Source organism: Macrosteles quadrilineatus, unplaced genomic scaffold, assembly GCF_028750875.1.
Source record: "Macrosteles quadrilineatus isolate MER2022 unplaced genomic scaffold, UCM_ALF_1.0 Scaffold_3__2_contigs__length_128488019, whole genome shotgun sequence".
NCBI classification, from domain to species: Eukaryota; Metazoa; Arthropoda; class Insecta; order Hemiptera; family Cicadellidae; genus Macrosteles; species Macrosteles quadrilineatus.
In genome coordinates, this window is record NW_026542596.1 from 110965900 (window position 1) to 110993679 (window position 27780).

The 27780-nt window shown below is 35.0% G+C and overlaps 1 protein-coding gene across 4 annotated transcripts; it reads left to right on the forward strand.

Moving 5' to 3' along the window:
* The first annotated feature begins 220 nt into the window (after positions 1-220).
* Positions 221-27484, forward strand: LOC128989983 (histidine--tRNA ligase, cytoplasmic). Of its 4 annotated transcripts, XM_054412169.1 has the most exons (8): positions 12642-12776; positions 14575-14755; positions 18232-18462; positions 19844-20065; positions 20771-20977; positions 21527-21824; positions 22912-23183; positions 25262-27484. In XM_054412169.1, exons 2-8 carry the CDS (start codon positions 14642-14644, stop codon positions 25466-25468), a joined length of 1551 nt encoding a protein of 516 aa, XP_054268144.1. In that variant the 5' UTR covers positions 12642-12776; positions 14575-14641; the 3' UTR covers positions 25469-27484. The 4 variants fall into 4 exon arrangements, with proteins under 4 accessions (XP_054268147.1, XP_054268145.1, XP_054268144.1 ...); XM_054412172.1 differs by lacking the exons at positions 12642-12776; positions 14575-14755 and adding an exon at positions 221-305; XM_054412170.1 differs by lacking the exon at positions 14575-14755 and having other exon boundaries at positions 12614-12776.
* Positions 27485-27780: the final 296 nt, after the last annotated feature.

Below are 27780 nucleotides of genomic sequence, written 5' to 3' on the forward strand. Positions count from 1 at the left end.
GGGCTAGTGTCGCACTCAATTTCAAGCTCATCAATTACCAAAAATAGCAACAACACCGAGACCAATATAGACACCGAATAAATTATCATGCGATCGATTATCGCGCCTGATGCAATCTTGGGTGACGTTACAGGCTTCACTCTCCTCACTTACCCAAGCTACTTGTGAGCTTCACTCTGTATGAAGTGATAGTCTCGTGTTGTTCAGCCTCCGTAGTCATGTATTAGTTTTCGCCACGATGTTGTCCACACGCGCGTTATATTCCTGTAGAAGATATGATAGCTCACCGGACCGGCCGGCGACAAGTAAGCCCCTTCAGATAAGTTGTGTAATACTTGTTTTTATTATTTGTTTAGTTCGGTGAACATAGTTTTAAGTAAAACGCGTTCTATATCCTTTAGAGGTAGCATATTTAGTCAACGATATGTTAATTGGTGTACTTATGTTGTTGTATGTTGGTGATATTTTTAGGGGCGTTCAAAATCCTGGATGTTTGAAATTCAAAATATTTGTATACACTACTATTTGAAACTCAATAGCATGTGGGTTCAAGACCAACTCTAAAGACACTAACTTGAAGACTTGGAAGCTATTAAAGATTTAAATACTTTAATACTTTACTTTAATACTTTGCTATGAAATTGCGACCACACAAAGTAGGTATTTTAAGCCAAGTATGAATGGGGATGAGTGTAGGATGGGTGGCGCGATCTTGTAGTCTTGTTAGTGACTGACCGATATATTTAACGAATATAATATTTACGATATATAATATTTACGAATTGGTCTAATTATCAGGATAGAACTGCGGATAATCGTAGTACTCACTCGTGCGGACGTTCATAGTGTTTCCCAACTCATATCCTATACTTAAATACTACATATAGTATTCTACGAAGTGCTATTTTGGTTTTATTGTGTACATTTTTAGAGCAGAGGTATCAGGATCCTAAATGAATTGGGGTTAAATTTACTTTATTAGGCAAAGGTATTTGATATTGTGTAGAATTATACTAGACACAGATGGAACTTGTGGGCTTTAGCTTCCAGCTGAATATTGATTAAATTATATAAAATGGTTAAAAGAGTTAAAGTATTTCCAAACCATCAAAATAAGTATTCGATAAATTTAATATTTCATAGTGTAAAACATGCTGTATTGACTGATTTCCTTTACTCGTGACCTTGACTTATATCTCTAGTATCAATAGGTAGACAATACAAATACTTATGGAAACAGGGATTTAATGCAGAACATTGGAATCCGAAAAGGCCAGCAATCCATAGTGTGAGCTGATTCTTAATATCTTGTAAATTTCAAACAATGGATTTTTATGTTGCATTTTTCCACAAAATGTCCAAATACTAAATAAAACATTTTTCCATAACTACTGCTTGATCTTTACCCGGTGGTTTTTTAAACTAAACGGGTTTAACGTACGGATTTTTTATAGTATTATAGTTTAAATTTCGTTCGCACTGACAATATGTAAGTCGGTACAGTGCACAGTATGTAGATTTAATTTTAAACTTTAATTGAAAATATTTACAGGGTATACAATTTTAATTCGATCTGTAAATAAGTATTACTATACTTATGAATGACAGTTAAAACTATCAAGTATGAAATCAAATTTAGCCTATAATATCCTGAAATATTCGGAGAATAGAATTTTAATCACATTTTATGCCTGTTAGGAATTCCGTAGTTTCAAAAGACGAGGTAATGAAACTATCCATTGTATAAAAATAATGTTACTTGAAAACGTATAAGATTAATTGAATTGTACATGCAACCAACGCAAATAGTAACAATCCCTCAATACAAAATCATCAAATGTCTGCGCATATTCAAAACATAAATTGGATTCTTTTCTGAGTTATGTAAAGGTTATCTAAAAGAGATAAAACTCTGAACAATATTTTAAACACAATGTTATACATTGCAAATACGGCTTACGTAATACCGGTATCCCAATAGGGCAAATACAGAATATTGGAACTCACGCAATAACTCATTTTTAGAATAAGATCATTTTAGTTGTTTTTCTCTATTTACTCTGAAAACAAACCTTTACGTATGAAGCTACTTAATTTGATATGGATGAGATTAATTTTAATACAAAATAAAAAAATAATTAATTGTTTCACACAATTTATTAGGAAAAATATTTTAATAGCCAAGAAATGATTGTTTTTGCCAATAGGTATATATTTTGTAAATAGCTTAATGTGGTGGATGTCGAACTTCTTCTTCTCCAAAAGCGTGTGCCAACCAAATATGTCCAGCACTCTAAAACTTTGACATCACAATTTTTGCCTAAGATACGAGTAGGGTAAATGCTACAGTTATTGGCACCTTAACGGTAAGCTTCGGAGAAATCTACCACAGCTCCTTTGCAATACTGTTTTTAATATCTACGTTTTTTTAATCATGTAGCAGAATGTACTGAGAATACTGGGATGTATAAAGAAAATATATATATCATTACTTAAGTTTATTAAAAAATGAAAATGTTAAAAAATACAAAAACCATAGTTATTGGCACCATCAACCATAGCTATTGTCACATCTTGGCACAGTTATACAGGGTGTTCATTTGAAAACTGTCCATATCTGTTGTGTACAAAGGTAAGGCGTTTAACACTTGTTCGTTCTCATTTCTCCCTAATTTGGACATGCCGAATCCAATACAATTATTTTCAATTTTGAAAAAGTCCCCAAAAGGGCCCAATTTGGGGGGTAGGGGTGTTTTTTGAGATATTTTAAAATGTAAACATGGGATGTGTGATACATCAATTTAAAGGTCTAATCAGCCAGATCATTTTGGTGCAAACAAAATTTAATTATGCTTAACCGTATTTACAGGGTGGGTCAAAACGTTTTAAAAAAGGACTTTAAAACGGAACACTTTTCTCAGGAACGAACTGGCAACCTATACCTAGGCGAACACTATATCAAACCCCCATGCTTGTCTGTGGCTAGATCCACAGAGATACCCAGTTCATTAAAAACCCCCTGAGCCAAAATCAATACGAATCATGCAGATTCTAACAAGAACTTGCATATCTTGTAATGCACCACCACGAAAAATCTCCGCACGATTATAAACCAGCGAACACAGAATCCGTTACCCAAACAGTAAATTGACTCGGAAAGTGACCGCAAGATCCAGTTCTAGATCTAGTCCCAGTCGGAAGTCGGAAGTGAGGGAAGGTGGTGCAGTGGCGGGAGAGGGGTTAGTGCCGCTTGGAGGGTGAGTTCGTGGGAACACGCGGCGACCTAGACTCACACGGGTGACGTCAGCCACGGCACACGTCACTACCTGAGTTGCCACAAAAACTGTAATGTTTACAAGTCCGACACGAGCCGAACACGCGACTTTGATTAAACATAAACAATGTGGGAACAATTAGTTTTGAATCAAGCATTTCAGTACATGATGCAACCAAAATCAGTTCTTTTAAAGTGCAGTTTTCAATACATTTTTATGTTAACTCCTCGATTAACATTTTAAATGTTGGCAATACAGTAGTTGAGTATTGTGATCCCCTTACAATCGAAAGGTTTCCTGATTGGTCCTGAGAAAAGTCAGTAGCTTTTTGATGTTGCGGAACTGCAACAGCTGCCTGATCTAGGCTTGTAATAAATTAACCTGATGAATAAAACAGCTGATCTTAGTGTTTATCTGGGTTTTCATAGGCGCGGAATCGGCGAGCGGAGAGAGGAACGCGGAGAGCGGACTCCACTTGTCTTAGGCAATTGGCCACATACAGATTGGCCAATGGTTTAAGGGTCGTTTCTAACATACAGATTGACCAAAGGTCCTAATGAGCAGGGACAAAAAATGAGGGAGGAGCTTACAGCAGCGATGTCCCATGTGGGGGAGGAGCTTGTCTATTCAAGTCAAGTATTTGTTAACTTTTTATAATCTTACCAGTCACAGAGGTGGCCAAACTCAACAGACGAATTTTACTTTTTAAAACACTAAGTTTTATGTAAGCTGTTAAGTGAACAAAGGTTTTTACATTCAACTGTAGTTTAAACAAAACAGTGCGGTATTCTAAAGCAAATAATAGGCTATAAAATCTAACTAATTGCTTATAAACTCAATATCAATTTTTTGTCAAGTACACAAAGTACATTTTTTGGGAGGTCGAGATGGTTACGAAATTGTTAGTTTGTTTGACCTAGTTATAGCAATTAAGATAATGTTACCATTTAAAAGTCCTGAAGTGTTCTTTCAAGATTCAAAGCATAAGCATTCTCGTTTTTATGTGTATACACATTGTTTGAAAATTACCTTTAATATCTGTCTTAGTATTTCGCACACGATGTTCATTTTTAAGTTCACAAAACCGATCTATCAATATTCATTATAGGAGTAGTATTTTAACTAAAGTTAAAAAAAGGAAAAAGATATTCCATTTGAAATAACCCGAACAAAATGTTCTACCACAGAGTGTCAAAATCTATTCACTTATTCAACATTTAACTAAACCAAAAATTAAAATTCTAAACTTCAAATAATTCTAAACATTTTGCCTTAAAATCCTCAAATAAATAATAATTTGTTATTAAATTACTTATTCAGTCAGCTACATTTTCAGTTGCCGTTAAAAGAAAATAATAACTCCAAATTGCATTTATCAAAGTTATATATTTGTTAATAATTAAGTATTTTTGTGTGCAGCAAATCGACACCTAAATTTTCCTACAGTCACCTGACAAAGTTGGCTTCCTTGTACTGTTTGTAGTACATAAAGATGCTAATTGCTGCATATTTATACTTTGTCGCACGGTTTATACTTTGTCGTACATGAGGATTTCAACCAAACAACACAAAATAGCGTGATTTTATTATGCACGTAATCCGTGTACGCTTGGAAATACGTTGGCAACACTTAAAGATAATAATACTATGATCAGCTGATTGACTATTATAACTACGATTTAACCTGTCATTTCGTGTTTGTAGTTTATGTTCTATTTTCGTTCAACGCTTCGTTTGAACAGGACTTGAATTGTAGTATTTGAAAGATGAATTATAAGTGGGCCTAACATGTTTAACAACAATGAACTCCGTAAAAGTAATTGTGAATATAATGGTAGATAGAAATATCAGAAACTGAAAACATGTTTCATTAAACCTGTCACCTGAAAAATCAAGAAAGAAGTATGAACGAGCATACGAACTGTTTTCTTCTTGCCGCGTAAGTAAGAAAACTACAAAACTCTCAGAATAGTTATTTGTGTAACTAGTGGTGAAAGTGGCACTTTGCTGCACACGAGAGCAATGTTTACGCACGAGCCGCAGGCTCGTGCGGAATGATCTCGAGTGCAGCAAAGGCCCTTTTCACTCGTATTACACATTATATTTTTTCTACAGTCACTATAAAGCATATAAATAATTAGTCTTTCAAACACTACACAACACGTACGTTTTTAGCTTCAGCTGGCAACACAAATGGCCCTAGAGAAAGCAGTACCCGCGGTCCGTATCACTCCGCTATTTTTCCTCGGCAAGAAATGTGCTCCGCGTTTTGAGAATATAGTTCCGTATGTTTTTGTAATTTGAAGTGGTTTCCGCGCCTAAAAAAATGCTTTAAAGGTTTTTTCTTGTTTATTAAGATCGTAGGAATGTTTTAAAAAAGTTTAGGCCTAAAAGAAAAGTCCAGAAAGTTCAGAAATACCGAAACTATAAACACGAAATGACAGGTTAAATCGTAGTTATAATAGTCAATCAGCTGCTCATAGTATTATTTTCTTTAAGTGTTGCCAACCTATTTCCAAGCGTTCACGGATTACGTGCATAATAGAACCACGCTGTTTTGTGTTGTTTCGTTGGAATCCTGATGTGCGGCAAAGTATAAACCGTACGACAAAGTATAAACCGTACGGCAAAGTATAAATTTGCAGCAATTACAGTTGCAGCTTTCTGGACTATAATCAGTACAAGGAAGCCAACTTTGTCGGGTGACTGTAGGAAAAATGTTTTTCCTACAGTCACCCGACAAAGTTGGCTTCCCTGTACTGTTTATAGTACAGAAAGCTGATAATTGCTGCATATTTATACTTTGCCGTACGGTTTATACTTTGCCGCACGGTTTATACTTTGCCGCACATCAGGATTCCAACCAAACAACACAAAACAGCGTGGTTTTATTATGCACGTAATCCGTGTACGCTTGGAAATAGGTTGGCAACACTTAAAGATAATAATACTATGAACAGCTGATTGACTATTATAACTACGATTTAACCTGTCATTTCGTGTTTATAGTTTTGGTATTTCTGAACTTTCTGGACTTTTCTTTTAAACGTTTTTAAAACATTCCTACGGTCTTAATAAACAAGAAAATACCTTTAAAGCATTTTTTTTAGGCGCGGAAACCACTTCAAATTACAAAAACATACGGAACTATATTCTCAAAAGACGGAGCACATTTCTTGCCGAGGAAAAATAGCGGAGTGATACGGACCACGGGTACTACTTTCTTCAGGGCACCATTTGTGTAATTGTGTTGCTAGCTGAACCTAAAAACGTGTTGTATAGTGTTTGAAAGACTAATTATTTATGTTTTATAGTGACTGTAGGAAAAATATAATGTGTAACACGAGTGAAAAAGGCCTTTGCTGCACTCGAGATCATTCCGCACTCGCCTGCGGCTCGTGCGTAAACATTGCTCTCGTGTGCAGCAAAGTGCCACTTTCACCACTAGTTACACAAATAACTATTATTGCCATATTTTGGAGAAGAATCTACTTGTTTATTATGTGTTTATTCTGATTATTACTGTTTATACTTGTACTCTGGAAAATAAGTAACACTTAAAGATATTACGACTACAATCAGCTGGTGCAGTATTTCACATTCCGTTCATGGCTTGGGTTTAACATAACCTAAAAACGTGTTGTATAGTGTTTGAAAGACTAATTATTTATATCATGCTTTATAGTGAATATAGGAAAAATGTATAACATATGTATAAAATGTATAGGAAATATGTATATATAATAAGGAGAAATGTGTAACACGAGTGCAAAAGGCCTTTGCTTCACTCGAGATCATTCTTGTGGAGTCACTCGCCTGCGGTTCGTGCGTAAGCATTGCTCTCGTGTGCAGCAAAGTGCCATTATGCTCACTTGTTACACAAATAACTATTTCGTAGGTATATTGGATCTAATTTAAAGCTCTTAATTTAAAGCTAGATGTGCCTTTTGCGCGTTTATATGACATCTCGTGAAAGCATATAAGCTCGTCATATTCGCTTTTAAAATTGCATAGTTTGTGCTGAATTCTATTGTCAATCATCTGAACTTTTACAAGTTTACAATAAAATTTTGTTTACATCAAAACATATGTCGATAGTACAATTTTGTTTACATCCATGCGAAAATGGTGTTATCTGTAAGTCGGTGATGTTTAAGTTAAATCAAGAAAATTTTGTATTATTTTTGTACAAAATGTAATTAAGAAAATGGTTTGCGTTAGATTTTGTGTTTTCATAGTATGTATGTGTCATTAGTAGGCTACCCTATTATTAATCTTTCTAAGTTACCTTGAAGAGATCGCGTACGCTATGAAAATAATATAGATATGATGAGACATCATGTTTTTACCCTTATCAACTACAATATATCGTAGTACTAAAAACTAATATTGTGAAATTTTGTGAGTTTGTTTATTTGTTTGTATGTTTGTTTGTTTGATATCCAATCACGCATTAACTTCTGGTCGGATCGCGTTGAAATTTGGTATGAAGATAGCTCACATTCCCGATTAACATATCAAAGACATATTCTTATCCCAAAAATCATTTCGGGCTCTGCCCCAATGGCTCGCTTTTCACATCGTAAAAATTGCAGAATTGCTGTTTTAGCGAATTTACCAATAAGCTATTATTGTAAACTTATCGGATTTAAAATGCATATCGTATAGGCCTATGATGGAATCAAAACATATTTGGTAACACAACATTTGTTTACAAGATGATTTTTACATTAAAACTGCAAGAAACTTTGTCTTTATATGTGTAAATTAGCTGATCTGAATTGAACACGGTTTTAACTGACTACTGAATTCCCGTACGTAGGACGGGCTAACACCTCGTTCATATTTAAAACGAATTAAAGAATTTTGTCAGCTGTTTCAACTACACAAGTTGGTTCTATGATATTCAATAGCATTAAAGAGGCTACCTCTGTGTCTGGTAAGATTAGAAAACGTTAACAAACACTGTACTTGAATAGACAAGCCCCTCCCCCACATGGGACATCGCTGCTGTAAGCTCCTCCCCCATTTTTTGCCCCTGCTCATTAGGACCTTTGGTCAATCTGTATGTTAGAAAAGACCCTCGAACCATTGGCCAATCTGTACGCGCGCAGGCAATTTAATGTTACTGTTTTCCTAGAAGCGGAGCGGAATGCCATGTTAATTTCAATTCCGCTATCCGCGTTCCTCTCTCCGCTCTCCGCTTTCGCGCCTAGGAAAACCCAGCTTAAGTAGACCCTTCATTCATCGATCAGCTGAAGACAATTTATTGTTGGTTCCGTCCGGCGCTGTCAAGTACGTGTTTTGTTTGCAATTAGTTTCTTGTGTTATTTAGTTATTTAAAATCTAGTTAAACCAAATAATACCCTCGCCACAGCAAACCTGTAGTCTAAGCGAATTTCCATTTACCTGGCTGGATTTCTACTAAAATATTCCCTAAAACGTTTTCTGTGCTAAAAATTATCAGATTTATTTCCTATTTAATTATCATCAATTTTAATGAGTAGGCCTACATTTTACAACAAAAAACACATTTTTACTCTCACTGTTGCAGCAAACCTAAGTACTCGTTAAACTAATTCCATTTGAATAGGGAATGAAAGTGATATAAGGAGACATTTTAGTGTAAATCCAATCAGGCAAATGGAAATTCGCTTAGTCTGCAGGCTAGCTGCAGTGGGGGTATTTTATTCGTATTATTTTAAGGGGTTGTTGAAAATGCATTACTTTTTGGCGAATTCCCCTACAGAGAAGATGGATGGTACCGTCAGAGTCGCCTAGGTAAGACAATGAATGAAGCAACGATGTACTAGTAGTTCAAGTTCGAGTTGTATTATGTATAGCATATCGTTGGGACCAAGCAATGGATGAAGATAGGAAGTTACCTATTCTGTGTTTGCTGGGTAAGACCACATAATAAAAGAGCACAAGAGCTGGGCCATGCATTATAAAAGCGTTCAAACCCCCTATCCGAAACAAAACGAATACATTCAATGCCCTATACCTGTCAAAGATTTTGTTTACCTTAGACAGTTTCTGTATTAGGTTAAAATCCAACAGTCAACTGTTAAATTGGTCTACATCATAACAAGGATTTACCAACATCAATCTAGTTACGACTATTAAAAAATGACGATCCTCAAGAATCAGTGAATAGGTATTGTTACAAAAAACCAAAACTACCGTTACACCTTAAATCGTACATATATAAATGTACGCTTAATTTAGTTGGCTTTGATAATAATCCAAAGCCTGGACTGAAACTAATAAAAAACAATTGTTGAATGGACTGGACGTAAGTAAACAACAAGCAAGAAATTGAGAATGGAGAGTCAAGTTAATTCGGGTAGATTTTGTAAGCTTTTCTGAATAAAATATGAAATACAATTCAACTAGTGTTATTTCTAATTAAAAGTGCTACACTCAGCGTACATGTTCGTTTTACGTTTTAATTTGGATGGTAAATTTATTGTTCTAGTGTGCTTAGTTGCTTATTGATAGGTTAAAACATTTGAAGTTTATATTCCATTGCAGACTATTAAAATGTAATCCAAAACAGTTTTTGGATTTTAATTAAATACATTGGTGTTGTTAAGCGTATGTATTTCAACCCTTCAAAAACGCATGCACGTAATAGCAATAAAGACATTTAAGTCACAATAAAATAAGCAATAATATTTTTCATATTAAAAATTCATTGATTTTAGCGGTGTTTAAAAATATTTTATCTTACCTAATTAATGGGCTATATTATGCGGTCTTAAATAAATATTGTTGTGAGATTTTCAATAAATCCATCTAAACAGTATGTTAACCCTAGGAGTGGCAGACCGACAGAAAATGTCGATTTCAAAATGTGCCGCTGGAGTGGCGAGCGACAGAATATGTCGATTTATGTAAAGTTTTTTTCCGTTGCATGTTAAGCACATTTAAAGTCAAAGAAGTGGTAATATGCGCTTTTCATATTAAAAAGACATTTTGTCCTCAATTGTTCCTTAACTGACCTGCTATGAATCGTCTAGTGCTAATCCGACAAACTATCTATCTATTTACTATCAACTATTTATGACTGGCTGGGTAGCTGAGTGGTTATAGTGCTCGCCTACTAATCAAATGGTCGCCGGTTCGATCCTGAGAAAAGTCAGTAGCTTTTTTATGGTTTGAAACTGGACCCAGCTGTTCCTGATCATTGGGCTTTAAATAAATGATCCTGGCTAATGAAACAGCTGATCTTAGTCAGTAACAAAGCTACACAGGTCATCACACACCATTCTACACTCATCCTTCACTCATATTTGGGTTAAAATACGCACCTAAGTGGCGTCCCCATCTTAATGATTGATATCTATCTAGATTATTTTGCATTTTTCAACTTTAAAATCAATGTACTTATCTCCTAGACGCCCATTGATCTATTTTAATGCGTTCTTTCCATCATCTACCAATCAAATTATCTTCTCGTCCAATCAACACTATTGACTGTAATTCAATGATAACAAAGATGGCTTTCCATCCCCTGATTCGTGGATGGCGGACGCACGGGCAGATTAGGGTCCGGAAGTCACGTGGCAAACGCGTGCCAGGCGTGCCAACTTGTTTGCTCCATATTCAATGCAAATATGTAAGGGATTACTTTATGATGGATTGGTCAAGATCAAATCAAATCAGTTTTGAATCTTCAGGGAATTAAACTAATGCACCCTTCAAAGAACACATATAAAATATTAAGTTCTAAAGCTTGTTTGGTAGTCAAGTGAGCATATTTCAAAAAATTTAAAAAGTATTTTATAGCTTTCTACTGTGAGCATTAAAAAATAAGCTAATCGTACTTTCAAAATGGTTCAATATATCCTCAATATTTAATCATGTCAGTTAACAAATGTTTAAACTTTGACATCATAATCTAATTTTTATAAACTAATTGTGCATATTTTAATCGTGACCAAGAAAGAGTTATTGATGTCATATGAACAAAAACTGTTCCTTAAGCCATTGCCCAATGAGTCTCTTCATCATTAATTTATCAATCTAGCTTAAATCACGATTTCTGATGGATTATCAGCACACAGTTGAAATTTAATACGAGCCTCTCGAGAAGGTTATAAAATAAACATATTAAGGAGCTCTTGTTGTAGAGCTATGTTTTGTTGTACTCATAATGGATTGAGGTTTAAAATCCAAATGTCAAAATTTATGTGACAAAAGCTCTTGGACCATATCGAAATCGAACCATATACAAAAAAATACAAAAGAGCCAATTGCTTTGGCCTGGTCTCAACCATTCGTATATTTTTTCCTCTCACGTTTGCTATTGCCATTTTAACTTGATAATTATTTTATCACATCCGTAGGAATACTCTGTACCTCCAAAAAAGTATTGGGGAAAGCAGAACTTGTAAACTTTACACATTATATTATATTATACACATTATATTATTTGCAGGTTAAGTGTAAGAAAGGGCCATGTGGCCCTAACTTTGCCTGTTGAAATAAAGGATTTTCATTTCATTTTCATTTCATTATATTTAATTCATTAATTCGGTAGTGTGACATAATTAGGACTACGGTACTGGTATATCATGGACGCGAGGAGAAATCTGACTCCTGGATCATGGGGGTATTAATAGAGGTATTTGTAAGAGAATGCCATGTCCTCCTCCAAAAAAAGCTAATGTGCGTAAAACGTATCAAACATCATTGTTCGATTTTTACAAGCCAGAATTATCATTTAAAAAGGTTAAACATATTTTTTTATGTCACAGATAGACCGGTGATCCTCGATCGGTTACAGAGTATGGTCAATTTTAAAATCAGATTTTCTCAGGAGAGTCAGCATCACCACTGCCCCCCCTCACCACAATGGGCTACGTAGGTTGGTTATTTAATCCGAAGGTTTTGTAGTTTTGTAAATTAATTTTACTTTCGAGGTTTATTTCGTTATCCATTAACTGATTAGTATAAAAGCATAGCCTAGAGGAGGTTATGGTAAAAATAATTCTTCTCATTTCTATAAATCGTTAAGATGCCAATCAAGCATGTGGGCTTTCTTAGTTTTTGTTATATATTCAGAGTAACTTTGATGTGGAAAGTATATCAGGATTAAGATATTTAGTATAAATGAAAAATTCAGTTTTTTAGCTGTCATTGCAAAGTTTCCACTACCAATCACTCTTGATAGTATGACTTTCCCTAATACCCACTCTATGGCTAAACACGTGTTTTGCTATTGGTAGCACTGATTTAAAAAGGAAAAAAGAAACATGTGGTGTGGTGACTGGTGAAAGGTGATTTGATTGGTGAATGAATGAATATAGTTTTTTTTGTCAATGTGTGTATGCATGCATGGCAGAAGGATTTATACTTGTGTGTTAGTGCAATTTTCCATTAATATTTTAATTATTATCAATTATGTCTGATCCAAAAATTAAACTCATGGATGAAATTAAAGAGCAGGGAGAAGTTGTGAGAAAATTAAAATCAGCTAAAGCCGATAAAGACAAGGTATTTCATCATTCGTTTATCTTTAATCATAATATAGGTTATGCCACTCAGTCTGATGCAATCTAGCTTGTACATATTTTCTTATATCAAATCAATCTTTGTAATTACTATAGACTAAAATAGAAAATATCAGCTACAGCAGTTTTCTACTAGATGTGGTGTTGTTAAGTCGGTAACATGTTTGTGCTTCAACAAATAGCATTGATGCCAGGGACATCACTATGCTTTGTAAGCATTGTCATTGTAAGCAGACTGTATCAATTTCACATTTTAAGTAAGGAAATTACTTTGTAAACTAAATTTGCATATCTACTAATCTTTTAGCTACATGATTTAATCCTTAGTAACTTAAGTACTCCTTATTGTAGGCTACATAAACTTGACCACACAGTTTCAGTGGGCTACCTTCTATATTTTTTTGTAGATGTTTACACCCATACAATCAACGGTACAACCATGTTTGCATATTCAAATCCTGTATATCCTTCAACGATAACAATGTGCAGTTCAATATAAAAATCATCATAATGTAGCCTAGCCTAATGTAGGTTACTAGGCCTAGAACCTCTGTGCTAGAAATATAATGGAACTGGAGGGAGCACTGATATGGTACTGGTAACTGCTAAAAAATCAAAATGCTGTAACTTGCAACTAGGGGAACCAGCTCATTGGCTCATGGCTTTATACGTAAGTTAGGTACAATCTCACCTTGAAGTTCAAATGTAGGCTACTACTAAGCATACAAAGTTAACGTTATAATAGAGGCCATAAGTTAGGCCTAGGCCTACCCTAGTTGTACAAATGGCGGTTAACGCGACACAATTATCTCATTCATTTCTACCTCAGTTATGTCTCTAACTCAGTGACTAGAACTAAGTTAGTAGCCAAGTTAGTATGGCTCAGGATCTAGCTGAGGACGGTTGGTAAGCGTTAGTATTGTGTCTCTAATACCAGCATACCCTAATTGTGGTGTGGGTTGGTAGTAAATTTACCCGTAAAAACCCTGTCTGGCAAGCTTAGAAATAAAATTGTTGTCCCATTTTTCTCCCTCCAATTGGCAATACAATGGAACTGGGTACGTTCCAAGCAGTGCTGCTATCTGAGGCGTGTTTTAGCGAATTTCGTCGACTCTCGTAACACAGCACATCACCTTGTAAGACCAAAATATTTGAAAGCCAATCGCCTGGCAATCGGGTTTGTTCGACGCTGCGCCTCACCTGGGCTTACTTACGCCTGCCATTGACAGGTCGCAGCGAATGTGTTAAATTGTGTGATCTACACTTCTAAGAAATTATAACATACTAGGCCTACTTAAGTTTAATCGCTTTAAAAATTCTAAAATTTAAGGACTTGGCTATTTGTTAAAATGTGAAAAGTCCGTAACTTATGAGAATCAGGAAATTCAATAAATCACTAGGCCTATAAGTTATAGAGGTACTTATATCTAAAATCATGATTATTTAAGTAGCCTACAGAGCTCTTTGAACTCTTGTAAGCCTAATAAGCTATTTAAATGCCTATAATTTTTTTTTTTACAATTTCCTACTGTTCAGTTATATAAATTAGGCCTACTTCACTAAAAACTGAGAGTTTTGGGTGTTTGTCAGCTAGATGTAGGCCTAAGCCAGGCAGATGACAAACTGTATTTGCAAGATTGGCCGTCCTAATTTAATAGGTGCTGGATAAGGAATTGTCTCAAAGAAGGCGCTAATGGATCTAAAAAAACTGTTTTTTAAACATTTCAAATTTTAAATTATCGAGAATAGCAAACTAATACCTTGTTTTATTTTTTGGGAAGCTGGTGTAAGGAAGTGGTGGCGTTGGCTGTATTCGGATCATTCATTTAATTGACAGAGATTTTCACAATGTATCCAGCAGCACTCTTAGTCAAACAAATCACCCAAAAGTCCTCTCAATTTAGTATTTTACGAAGATGTATTAGAAAGGGAATTATGAGATCATCAGTTGCTCAGGGAAAGGTGAGTTTAGACACCTTTGAACGGAGTTTAGTAACTTCAATATCCAAATTCGTTTCGAATACCAAATTGTGCGTCAGTGTGAAGTAGCATTATGTATATGTAAATCAGCTTTTGTTGTTTGTTTGATGTTTCGTACTATAACTCCTACTGTTTAACAGGTCTTTTGATTCCCTTTTCAAATAATTATATTTTACCCATAATTTGAATAACTTACCCTGAGGGCGTAGTAATGTCAAATCCTTAATTTTAACTTAAGCTCATCTGTATTTATGCATCCGATTTTTATGGATCTATTTAAAGCTATTTAAGATTAGAAAAATTAATTTATTTTGGGTCTTAATACAATTCTCAATAATAATGAAGGACTGGGTCTAGTAAAAAAAGAGGGTAGCAGATAGTTCCAGGACAAGAACACGGGTGATTTTTCACCTTGTCAGCAAAAACCCTTGGCTAAAATAGGCTATATTACTTATTTATACAAAAAAATAATCGCAACCTTCTGTGCATTATGGTTAGAACTTACTAAGTTAATCTATTTATTTTTGTTTGGGCGACCACTTGATCATGATGTTAAAAGTTAAAAAGTTTATGTCCCTTTATTAAGTGTTTGAATATTTCTTGTGACAATTTTGACAATGTTAAGATATTTCATAAGGGATCTATAGTACTACAAACAAGTTATTGAATGAAAGGATAACTAAATAGAGGAATAATTGACGTTAAAAAAGTACACAGCCTTTAACTATTAGGCCTATAGTCATTATAACAACAAATATGGACAATTAAGTCTTATATTTCATGTTAAGACAGGATAGTTGCAGAATAAATTTGTACCTAATGAGAAAACCAAGCTTTTGATTTCATAGTTTTTGGTACGAGGGCAATTCAGGGGCGGCTCCAGGAATAATTTTTTGGGTAGTTCTGAAAGGGATCAAGAAAGAGTTTGATCTGGGGACGAGAGGTTTAGAGGGCTTACCGCGCAAAAAAGGGGGAATTAATAAATTTAAATGCTAAATAATTAGTTTAAATTCTTCCCTTTATTTACATATTATAAAATTTATTTATAATTTTGAAAAATATACCAAAAGTTTGTGTAGGCCCGGGCCAACCTGGACTGCCCTCTGGAGCTGCCGCTGGGGCAATAGTTCTGCCAATTTCTAAACCTAATTAATAAATTAAGATATTTTTGTTAGCCGAGAATCGCAAAGAAGATCTCCAGAACAGTGATAGTTTTACTTATCGAAAACACCTCTTTTTAAACTTGATGTGGACTTACTTAAAACATTCTTCCAACTACTAAACAAGGAACTAAAAAATTACAGTATATTACAAAAGACATTTGTGATTCGCAGAATTCAAACCTATGCCACCGTGACATAAGCCCTGCACTCTATCCAATAGACTAGCCTAGCCTTTCTGGAAGTACCACTATCCCTACATAAAATTGTTATTTGTGAAAGCTAAAAACATCTAGCGAAATGAAAGTATTAGGCAATAGCGTGACACAACAGACAGTAGTCACGCTTGGATACAGTTTAAGATGTACTTTCACTTCTGTGTCTGGCCCGAACAAGTGAACCAGTTAGGTGAAACATGTCCCAGACTACTGACCCGGGCCAGGTGAGTTGTATGTCAAGGTTACATGCATTGACCTTGGCTGGAACCAGTTGCAGTACTGTATTGATATTAAGATCAAACCACATCTGTACAGTACTCTCCTTGTCGCATATGCCAAATGTCCAAATAAATAATATTTATTGTAGAAAAATTGATTTGATTTAGGCCTACTATAGTTCGGCCGCTTAGAAAGCGACCTCCTCCAGCATTGGTTTAGCATTAGCGGCAAGGTTGTTTTCTAAGCGGCCGAACTATAGTAGGCCCTACCATTTTATTAGCCTATTACCGTAGCGTTCACTACTTAGTGAAGTGTCTATAGGCTGGGTATAACTGATTTAGAGTTTGTGGATTACTGAAATTTTTTTAATCACTCATATGCTACATATTTTTACCTTGCTGTCTATGCCGGTGTCGTTTTTACAAGAGTTGATTTATTAATCGAATAGTTAGTTCATTTCCTCTTCAGTCATGCTTCGGTTTAACCCAAAACTTAATAAGTGACGGAAATATTTCTAAAACTACAAAATAATCAATTTGTCAGGAAACAAGATTGTATTTTAATCATCAGGCCTACATCTAAACTTTCTTGTTCAATCACTGTTTTTTCCCTACATTCGTTCCATTGTAACTGAAATGTTAATTTTTGCATGCTTTGCGGTAGATTGAAGTTACGGTCTTTTGGGATTGCTGGTGTAGTAGGATTGAAATGCAGAACATCTCAATTAAATTAATTGTATGCACACAGGGTAGCACTCCATTCTGAAATTTTTTAATGTGGTCCACAGTAGTATAATTCAAAGCATTTACATAATTGTATTCACTATTGAATTTTGTCCATTTAGGATTTCTATTAATCTTTGTTATTTTAATTATAAAAATAATATTTATGTTAATATAAGTTTTGTTAAGTCTTTGTATTTTTTTTAACCATTGCAATCAAAAATGTTTATTTTACAAAAGTTTCTCGACATGCTTTTAAGCTAACTGTAGCCTATTTGAACTAAATCAGATTTGGAATTAGTAACAGGGAGAAAATTCTTATGGCGGCTTCTTCCTACAAAACATCTTAGTCATAATTTAATTGACTATTAATCTTGATCCAAACAAATCTATGCACACAAGCTGTAGAGAGGTTATGAATGCTTGAGGACGGTTAAAAGAAAAGAGTGAATGCTTTTCCACAAACAATAACAATGATCAGAATCTATAAATGTTTTCGGCAACAACCGCGTTGCCATTTGAAAATTGCTGCCAAAAATGTTGTTCTTACTTTGAAGGAGTATTCTCAGTACCTAGGCTGAGCCAAAGGACGCCTCCTTAAAACAAGGGTAAAATTTCACACAGGAACTGGCCACTTGCTTGACACAGAGTACCACTACAACGGATTCAAATTACTCCGGCCACAAAAGCTAAAAGCTTACAAATGAAAAATAACAGTGATTCGAGAAACGACAACTAGACACCCATTTTGCTAGTCACCTTATTTTGTACGCTCAAATGTATTTTCTGTAATCTTATTTTCTTCAACTTAAAAATTTTCTAACTTTTCGTACTATTTTGGTCAGATTTTTAAAATTTGTTATTTGATTGATAGTAGACATTCCCTTCCCATGTTAAAGCTGATGCCAGTTTTGGAAAAGAAGTGGAAGTGGTCACTCCCAAAGTGTGCTGCTGTCATTTACTGATTTTTGTCAAATAGCCAAATTGAAAGGATAAGCTATTATGATCTTGCTTGACAACAGCTCATTCTATTAGTGGCCCATTAACTACGTTCAATTAAATGGCTGGTTTATATAATGAGATGTCTACCTAAGTATCCCAAGGTCTATGAGGTCAACATAATCGTGGTGTTGCCGTAGATTGGTGAGGAGGTGGGTAAGCTGTTGGCTCTGAAGGCTCGGCTTGGCTCTGAGAACGGTGTGGACGGTGAGGACGGCGCTACGCAGAAGTTTACCCTCAAGACACCGAAGGGCACCAGGGACTATGGCCCCCACCACATGGCGCTGCGGCTCGGCGTGCTGGACAAGATCATCACGGTATTCAAGCGGCACGGCGCAGAGACTATTGACACACCCATCTTTGAACTCAAGGTGAGAAGGGCTTATTTGTGTTACAGCGGTTTAGTTTTTCTATTATAATTCTGTTTGGCAACTAAAATGGCTACAATTATAAAATACCCCCGCCGCAGCAAACCTGCCGTCTAAGCGAATTTCCATTTGGCCGAATTGATTTTCAATTGATCTATTTAAATAACATTATTAGGTTTAACGAGTACCTAGGTTTGCTGCTACAAGGAAACTAATAAAGTAGTGTGTTTTTAGTAAAATATTGATAGCTTACTATAAAATAAATAAATTTGCCAAGTTTGATCAAAATATATCCATAAACAAGCAAACTACAACATTTTACAATATTCTCCATAAGAATAACATGGGAATTTCAAATTTACCATTTTTTTAGTTTTCTCCGTAACCAATAACCGTAAAAAAACACTTTGATATACTGAATTGTTTGTTTTTTTAAGCTCTTTAAGAAGGTTTAGAGAAAAATTGGGAAATTTTGTGTTTTGAGGGTAAAAAGTGGGAAAAACCAATTTTTACCCCATAAAACCCCCCATAAAACCCTGTTCCCATGGTCCGATCATGCTGGATCGCGAACTCATTCAAGTTTATCCCGCTTTACACCTTCAAACCAAATTTCATCAAAATCGGATAAAAATTACTCAAGTTATCGTGTTCACGGACACATATATATATATATAAATCTCTATATATATATATATATATATACATATATAAAAATTTGAACTAATGGTGTTTTTGGCCTCTGGGGACATTAAAATGAAAAAGTAAATCGGTCCCGGGCCTAAGTCTTACCATGAGACCTACGGTAATAGCTACTCCCTATAGGGAAATTCGCTAAAACATATAGCATATGTTTGGATAAAGTGATTTGATTATCTATCTTTGAATTCAAGGTATAAAATGGGTTTTTTATTATCATGCATAGGCCTATCTTCACAACCTTTTCACAAACTATTTTCACAAACTTTTTAATTTAATGGATATTGTTTGTTTACATTATTTTTTAGGACCTGAACTGACTATCCTAAACTTAAAACCTTTACTATTGGATGAGAGGTTATAGTGCCTTCTGTATGATATGATATACCATATCTAACTCTTAGTTGTCCGATACATCCAGTTTAAAGGTTTAGTTCTGTAATCGAGCCATTATTCTTCAGAGTAGCCTAAGTTTAGAAAATGGGGAGTGAGTTGTGTAAATAGAGAAAGTACACAGTTAAAATTATTTCCAATTTTTTTTTTTTGTTACTTTTAATCAAAGCTTTACCAGAAAGTAGTTCCTATCTGCATATTTACTGTCTGAAAAAGTTGATGATAAGATTAGGAAATTATTGGCAAAATAATATTGAACATCTCTACATTTTCATGAAAACCCATAACTTTTCAGGAAGTACTCACAGGGAAGTACGGAGAGGACTCAAAGCTGATATACGACTTGGCAGACCAGGGTGGGGAACTGTTATCTCTCAGGTACGACCTGACTGTACCCTTCGCTAGGTATCTGGCCATGAACAAGATCAGCAACATCAAGAGATACCACATAGCCAAGGTGTACAGGAGAGACAACCCGGCTATGACCCGGGGACGCTACCGGGAGTTCTACCAGTGTGTGAGTATTGGTTGTGTGGAGCAATTGTTGATTTTGAAGTGTCAAAAATATACCTTTCTTCAAATTACATTCCTTCGCAGTAAAGTTTGGTTAGATTAGTTGAGAAATTCAGTTTGAGGGGCTTAGAGCATAGCCAAAAAGAATTTAACTTATACCGTCATCTGTACTGCGGTTACCATAGGTTCTGGCACACACCGCTGGTAGTTACAAATGTACATGTAGTTACATGTAGTTACAACGTACGCACTACGTAACTGCACTGCGCTCCCAGCGGTGTGCGCCAGAACCTATGGTAACCGCAGCACAGCTGACAGTCTATATTTAATTCTTTTGTCTATGCTTAGAGGCATGCAAAGAAAAATTTAACCCAACACTTGTATTTCGTCCAATTGTTGGATTTTGTTACTCCGCGAGCTTGGAGATACTACAATACAAACTTCCCATTGATGTTCATCATGTAGAACTTCTTCAGACCGTAGATGGATGGGGGATTACAGTTTAATCTAGAATGCAGGCTTCAGAGATTTTGGGAGATGATCGTTTTGATGAACTGCAAAAATACTGGTCAACTTTGCGGATAGATTGTAGCAATATATCTTAAAGACAAGCTACTTTTAAACATTTTCTCCTAATTTAACTTGACTAGACATAATGAAAACTCTAGAACAATTTGCACGGAAATAACAAGATTTAATTTTGTTTCAGGATTTTGACATAGCAGGAATCTATGATCCAATGATCCCAGAGGCTGAATGCATGCGAGTAGTATACGAAATCCTGGATTCTCTACAGTTAGGCAAATTTCTAATCAAGGTTAATCACAGACTTCTTCTTGATGGCATTTTTGAAGCGTGTGGAGTTCCAAATGAAATGTTCAGATCCATCTGTTCTGCAGTGGATAAACTAGACAAGGTAAGTTAACTTTTTATACTTAATGGTGTCCTTTAAGTTTAATACTAGCAATTATGTTCTTTCATTATTATGCCACCTGTTTTGCAGTTTCCCTGATACTGAACTAGGCCTACTTGAAATCTGGCATAGAAGTTAAAGGAAAATTCTCATAGGCTTGTTATAAAATCTTGTTTTCTTTTCTTCTTGCACAGTTTCTTATTTAAAAATTGATAAGAGTTTTTCTAATTTTGTCTTTTCACATTCTTCAGACATCCAAGTCACCCATTTTTACTTCTCTTCATTCACGACCTTCTACAGTTTTGAGTTTTCTAGCCATTATCAACTTCCTAATTCTTAACCTCTACTTAATTAGCCTATTCCGATATTTTTTTCCTCCTACTTACCCATATTAAAAACGCCTCCTTCCCATTTCCTAGGTTTCTATCTATTCAACTACCTGAACACACTACCATGACACAATTATAGCTTACCTTCTATACAAAATTATCATCTCACTCTAAGGTATTGACTGATTGACTCCCAACATCTAAACTATGATTGATGTTTCAGCTGTCGTGGGAAGAAGTGAGAAATGAAATGGTGAATGAGAAACACTTGCCAGGAGACATTGCAGATCAGATTGGTGAGTATGTGAGACAAAGTGGGAAAGTGGACTTGGTGGAGAAACTGATGCAAGACGCTAAACTGGCGGAGAAGTCTAAGAGTGCCAAGGAAGGACTGGAGGCGATGAAGCTGTTCCTGCGATACATCGACCTCTACGACCTCATGCAGTATGTTGTGTTCGACCTGAGCTTGGCGAGAGGACTGGACTACTACACGGGAGTCATCTATGAAGCTATACTACTAGGTTAGTTAAGTGGTTTTGTTTATTATCTTAAGTCGTTAGCTCATTCCGTAGCGTGCTAAAATACAAATCACAGTGACATTGTTGTGTGTTTACGTTTCAGTGCAGCCACGTATGTTTTTACTACAATTAATACTATCACTGTACTGTCTCGCCCTTTGTATTGCTCTATTACCATGCACAAGCTAGAGTCCTAAGTGGACGGAATGCTGACCTATGCATAAGCTAGAGTCCCAAGTGGACGGAATGCTGACCTCAAAAAAATATGTAAATATTATAGGGAATATTCATGTAACCGTGATGGTCACGCAAAATGTATTGGGACATTAAGTATTTTCTTCATAACTAAATTGATGAAAATACTTTTTACAATAAAAGGTCTTTATCCGGCGTCCGATAGTACGGCATTTTCAATGATCTGGCATCAGTCTAAAGTTCTAAAAGGCTTTTTTAAATGCTGTTGTAAACCATATTGGTAAGTTTGGTAAAGTTGAGAGCAATCGATAGACATCAGGAGCAAACGACAGACACATCGGTTGAACTCGATGAAATTCACAGGCGTTTTATTTTTATTTTTTGTTTTATGGATTTAATATCACTATCAAATTATCAGAAAGAACAGTGAAACACGGAATAATGGTCCGCTGGCCTAAAATGTTGTTTTAACGGCTGCTTGTCGTGATCATTTTCAGTAATTCAGGACTGCCAGATCCAGAACATGGCAGATTTACTAGTCTACTGTATATTGATCAACATGGTTTTTTTGTATAATTAACCTGAAAACAATCAGGAAAACATTCTTTTTTACCTTGAACAAATCAAACTTTTTTGTAACTATGAACTGTAATGATATAGTAACGTTTAATCTAGTCTCTAACATACACCTTCCCACACACATATTCGTTCTCCTCAACACCCAGGCCTACCTCAGGCTTCATTACCTCAGTCAGGCAAGAGATAGCCTACCATTTATTTCTACTTCTTCAGGTGATTTATTTAAAACTACTTTTAGAACAATAATTGGTTTTGCAACTCCAATACCATAATTATTTTAGGTTATCCTCTCACAGTTATAATTTATGATGCTCAGGTGACGGCAGAGGGGAGACAGTGGGCAGCGTGGCAGGGGGAGGCAGATACGACAACCTCGTCGGAATGTTCGACCCTAAACACAAGAACGTCCCCTGTGTCGGGGTCTCCATCGGTGTGGAGAGGATATTCGCTGTCCTAGAAGCTCAAATGGCCAGCGAGCAGCAGAAGATAAGGACAACAGAGGTTGAAATCTATGTTGCCTCAGCACAGAAGAACCTGGTGGAAGAGAGGATGAAGCTGTGCAAAGAGCTTTGGGACGTCGGGATCAAGGTAAACTTCCGAGGAAGCGTTGGTTATTGGTTGGCTTAAAACTTATCACTCAACAATAGTAGAATATTGAGGGTTTGATTGGAGTAGAACTTGAATGTGCTGTGTTTAAGACAATTTACTCTTGTAGTAAGTTGACACATTACAGTGTGTAGTTTAATTAGGTGTTTGAAGGATGGATGTAAATAAATAAGATGTTTGTTTACATAAAGGTTTACATTTAGTGAATAAGACTAGCAAATCTTTTAGTATAAGGATCATCAATCAAGGTCAGTTATCCCTCTTGATCCAGTATTGAACCTTTCAAAAAATAGTGTCCAACTTTTCTGACAATTGTACTGGTATGATTACTTGGATCCTAGCATGTACTAGGCCTAACATACAATGGACCAAACTGGCTGATCTAAGCCCCCACCAACGCACGTTCTTTTTATAGATAAATTATAAACCTTGTCAGTAAACGCAAGTAATTTGTAATCTTGAGGACCCTATTTTAAAATTATAATTATACTACTATACTAGTAATGATAAGGTCGACCAATTTGGTTTTAATTTGTTAAAATAACAATGACATAAAAACATAGTATATTATAAACAATTATAAAATGATAAATAACATTTGAAATAATCTCCTGATATTGCCAGTGAAATAATATGTCTCTTCAAATTGTGTACAATTGTTGGGTATCCTTAATTTTAAAACATTGTACCCTCACTAGAGTAGGTCTAGTTAACATTGTGATGCCTTGTTTATAACTTAATGTGGAAGGTTGGTTTATATGTTGTTTTTGCAACTAGTGAAAAACAGTGCTTTATGTCATTCAATCATTAATCACTACAACATTCAAATACACATCCATGCAATTTTCTTGGACAAAAAGTGTTGCTTTAGTTAGGTTTCTTATTTCTTATGGGACCATGTCAATAAGCACTAAGCAGCCTCAAGCCTTATTGCACAAGTTTACTGTCAAACAAAAATAACAAAGAAGAAACCTTGCCAGACTAGTCAGAACAGTTACATTTGCTTGCACCTATTGAGACTTGAGGTTCTGACACAAGTTCCTCCAAATCTTAGGCTTCGGGTTCGATACAAGCGGCACGCAAGCGGTGGGGGTGGCTACGATACAAGCGGCACATTTATAACACTCATCAAATTTCCCCCGTTGTAGGAGTCAGTTGAGTCGATGATAGCAAACTGTGCTGACCCGCAAGGCGTATTGCAACTATTGTTGTTATCTTGCAATTCTCTTTTAAAGAAAAACTTGCTTTTCTAGAAATATTTAGCTCCCACTTTGTCCTATAGGTTTCTAGTGACCAAAGTGTTTTTAAAACCTCGGTGCTGGTCATTCGACAAACATTCCCTGGACTGCACCTCACTTATAAACACTTTCATTTGAGAATCACTTAGCTTGACCTCTATCTTATTGAGTTTGGCTGGAGGCTCACACGTTTGCTGCTGTTCCTCTGGCATTTTTGGCTAAACTGAAGCATGACACCTGAAGCGGTGAGCGGCGTTTATGCGAAAATCCCATCGCTTACCACCGCACAGACTTATCGTGGCTACCCTCAAAAAATTGACACATAAATGAGGCCCGTTGTCAGAGCGGTGCCGCTCGTATCGTACCCGGGGCCATACTCTGATAAACAAAACATAGCCTATGTTGATATCTGTATTCAGCTTTATAATAGTTACAGAACAACTATATAGTTTCACAAGTGAATGATTTTATCAAGCTATTATTCATTAAAGTATTTTTGTACATGCCTCATTTAAGTTATGAAATTTTAACCCGACATAGGTCTACACTCCAATGTATGAACAACTAAAGAAATGTTTTAAATGCTCATTTATAACGTTAACAGACTGGTAAGTAAAGGCATAAATATTTCCATTTGTTAGTTCGTTTAAAATTCATTTATACATCAGATGAAAATAAAAAAATTACCATCTTATGTTTGATCTGAAAATGAAAGCTTTTACTTTGGAAATAGCTGTTGTCCTGAGTATATTATAAAGCTGAAGTGCTTTGTAAAATAATATTGCAGTTCTTCTGTAACTAACTGACCAATATATTTTCCAGGCAGAACAGTCGTACAAGAAGAATCCCAAACTGTTAGCTCAACTACAGCACTGTGAGGAGATGGGAATCCCTTGGGCATTGATTGTTGGAGAGTCCGAGATACAACGGGGAGTTGTCAAGCTGCGCAACGTGACGACGAGGCAGGAAATAGAGATCGCCAGGGACGCAATCGCTCAAGAAATGAAGTCACGGTTGGAGAATTCATAGATCTGATCTTTGGTCTTGGGTATATTCTTCAGTTCCTTATATCGCGAAATATCATGGCAAGTGTAAGCAATTATTTGGTTATTTCTGTAGATTTTTGCATTTTTTTTTCGTTTCATATCTTTATAGCCATTTATTTAAATATTTTTTATGAATTGCAATATTCATAAGTTAATATTTTATCTAACCAAAGAATTTTCAAATTACAGCTTCACAAATTATTTTTTGTAACCTGTAAGATATATAGGCCTAGGTGTCTCAATCTCGAGGGTTCAATCCAATCCCAGAATTTCAGGATTAGGGCCTACCTATGTAGTCTAAGTTGATCCCAGAATCAACCCTAAGATTAGATTATTTTGTGATTTCTATTTTTAGCAATTTTTAATGAATTTGGAGTCCTTTGTTGAGCCCCCTAATGTTTTAAACCAGCCATACAAAATTTACACCAAGCACTTTTGCTGTCTTTCAAAGTAAAAAACAAATAATATACAGCATATACATTTAGATCAGATGATCAAATACACACAAAAGAAAACACATGCAACTGCACTTGCATTTAAGTGTCACTCTAAATTGCACACCTCTAATACTTCAACTATCGGAAACAACTGAAACGCAAATATTGCTGGTTCATCACTGATTGCACCATATATTTATGCAATGTCAATTGGGATCTATGTGTTTAATGGCAAGTAATACTCCTAAATCAACAAAAAAGTTATAGAAATTATTGTTTTTGTAAATGACTCTAATCCTGCGATTTTAAGGTATCAAATACCAGCCTGGATCCCGGGATTGAGACCTCTTAACACAAAAATTTAGTTCTTATAGCCTGAATTTTTCCAAAAATCCATAATCCTCTTGGCTCAGTAAACTTTGATGATTTATTGATAACCATCAACAACAACAACTACAACAACAACATATCTATAAAACTGTAGACAACAAAATAATATTAAAAAAAATTCAATCAACAATATAAAAAAAAAACTTGTTACATCTTATGTACATTAAAGAAAAATGAAAACGGCATTTAAAATAAAACATGTAGGCTAATTGCATTTACGACAATGTTTTATAAGATTTTAAAACATAGTTTATATTTGGTTTTGCATTTTGCATATTTAGTACACAAAAAAGTTTTGTTACGTACGTAATAAATAAGAACTGTTACTTATTGTTGTTTTTCTTTAAGTATTTAGCCAATTCCATAATCCAAAATTTACTAGTTTTTACACTAAACATGTTGGATCAGTGACAGTTTTATATTTCTTGATCAGTATAAAAAAATTAACATTGTTTGTTTGTACTGTAATTGTTAAGGTATTTATTGTGTAAATATTAGTTGAATTGTACAGAATGTATTTATGTTTGAACTTTTATAGACATAAACTGTTGTATTTGGATAGGACATTTTGTAAAAGTACATTATTTTTATCTGATTACACACAAGCGGTGTCTGTAATTTATACAATATACATTTTTAAGGGATGCAAAAGTGTTCACTTTATTTTAATATTCTTTAATTTTTTCTACTGTGTGAACAATAATTAACTACTTTAATTAACTTTCACAAATTGAAGTAATTTGTTGGTTAATTTAGCAGTTATAGACACATATTCAGCTGAAACCACAAGAATGCCAATAATACTAGACACTTACTTTCTAAAAAATATCTTTAAAATTTACTTAACTGGCTTACCGTTCAAAATATAAAATAATATCAAAAAGAGGCTTAAAATTAGTGTAGCCAACATTTATAGTAAAGTAGGATCATGCTTAATTTATGATCACACCAATGAAATTGTTTGTAAAAAAAATTTTGATAAAGAAACAATAGTTAATTTCTTTCCTGGATTCTGACTTGACTTAGTTGTGGGTGTTTTTTTCATTACTATTTAAAATAGTTATTTTTTTTTTTAAGAATGACAAACTCTTTCTTATCGTTCACTGCATGAAAGCAATTTATTTTATAGGCAATTTATTAGGTTCTGAATAAAATCATATTTTGTAAAACAATATGTGTTTCTTATTGGCAACTACCCCTTACCAAAAGTATCTTGAATTGCTTTTAAAAACAGTATAGCCTAAGCCTAATCTGTTATTTTAGTAACAACATTAATTGTGTTTACTTTAAAGTGTACTAACTTACATCAAGAGTCGGCAGGAGTCAATAATTTTGCATTGTTATTGACCGTCAGATGCCAGGCGATACAGAGGTTGTCCGAGCGCCGATCAGCAAATAAAGGCGTTCACGTTGACACATATTAATCATGCATCGTAAGCTTATTTACCGAGCAGAAAGTTTTATGTGA

Bases quoted from the DNA above. Each gene is read 5' to 3' on its own strand.
- LOC128989983 (XM_054412169.1), top strand. From the start codon at position 14,642: ATGTATCCAGCAGCACTCTTAGTCAAACAAATCACCCAAAAGTCCTCT. The intron at 20,066-20,770 runs GTGAGTATTGGT...ATTTTGTTTCAG, and splicing joins ACCGGGAGTTCTACCAGTGT to GATTTTGACATAGCAGGAAT. The intron at 21,825-22,911 runs GTTAGTTAAGTG...TATGATGCTCAG, and splicing joins CTATGAAGCTATACTACTAG to GTGACGGCAGAGGGGAGACA.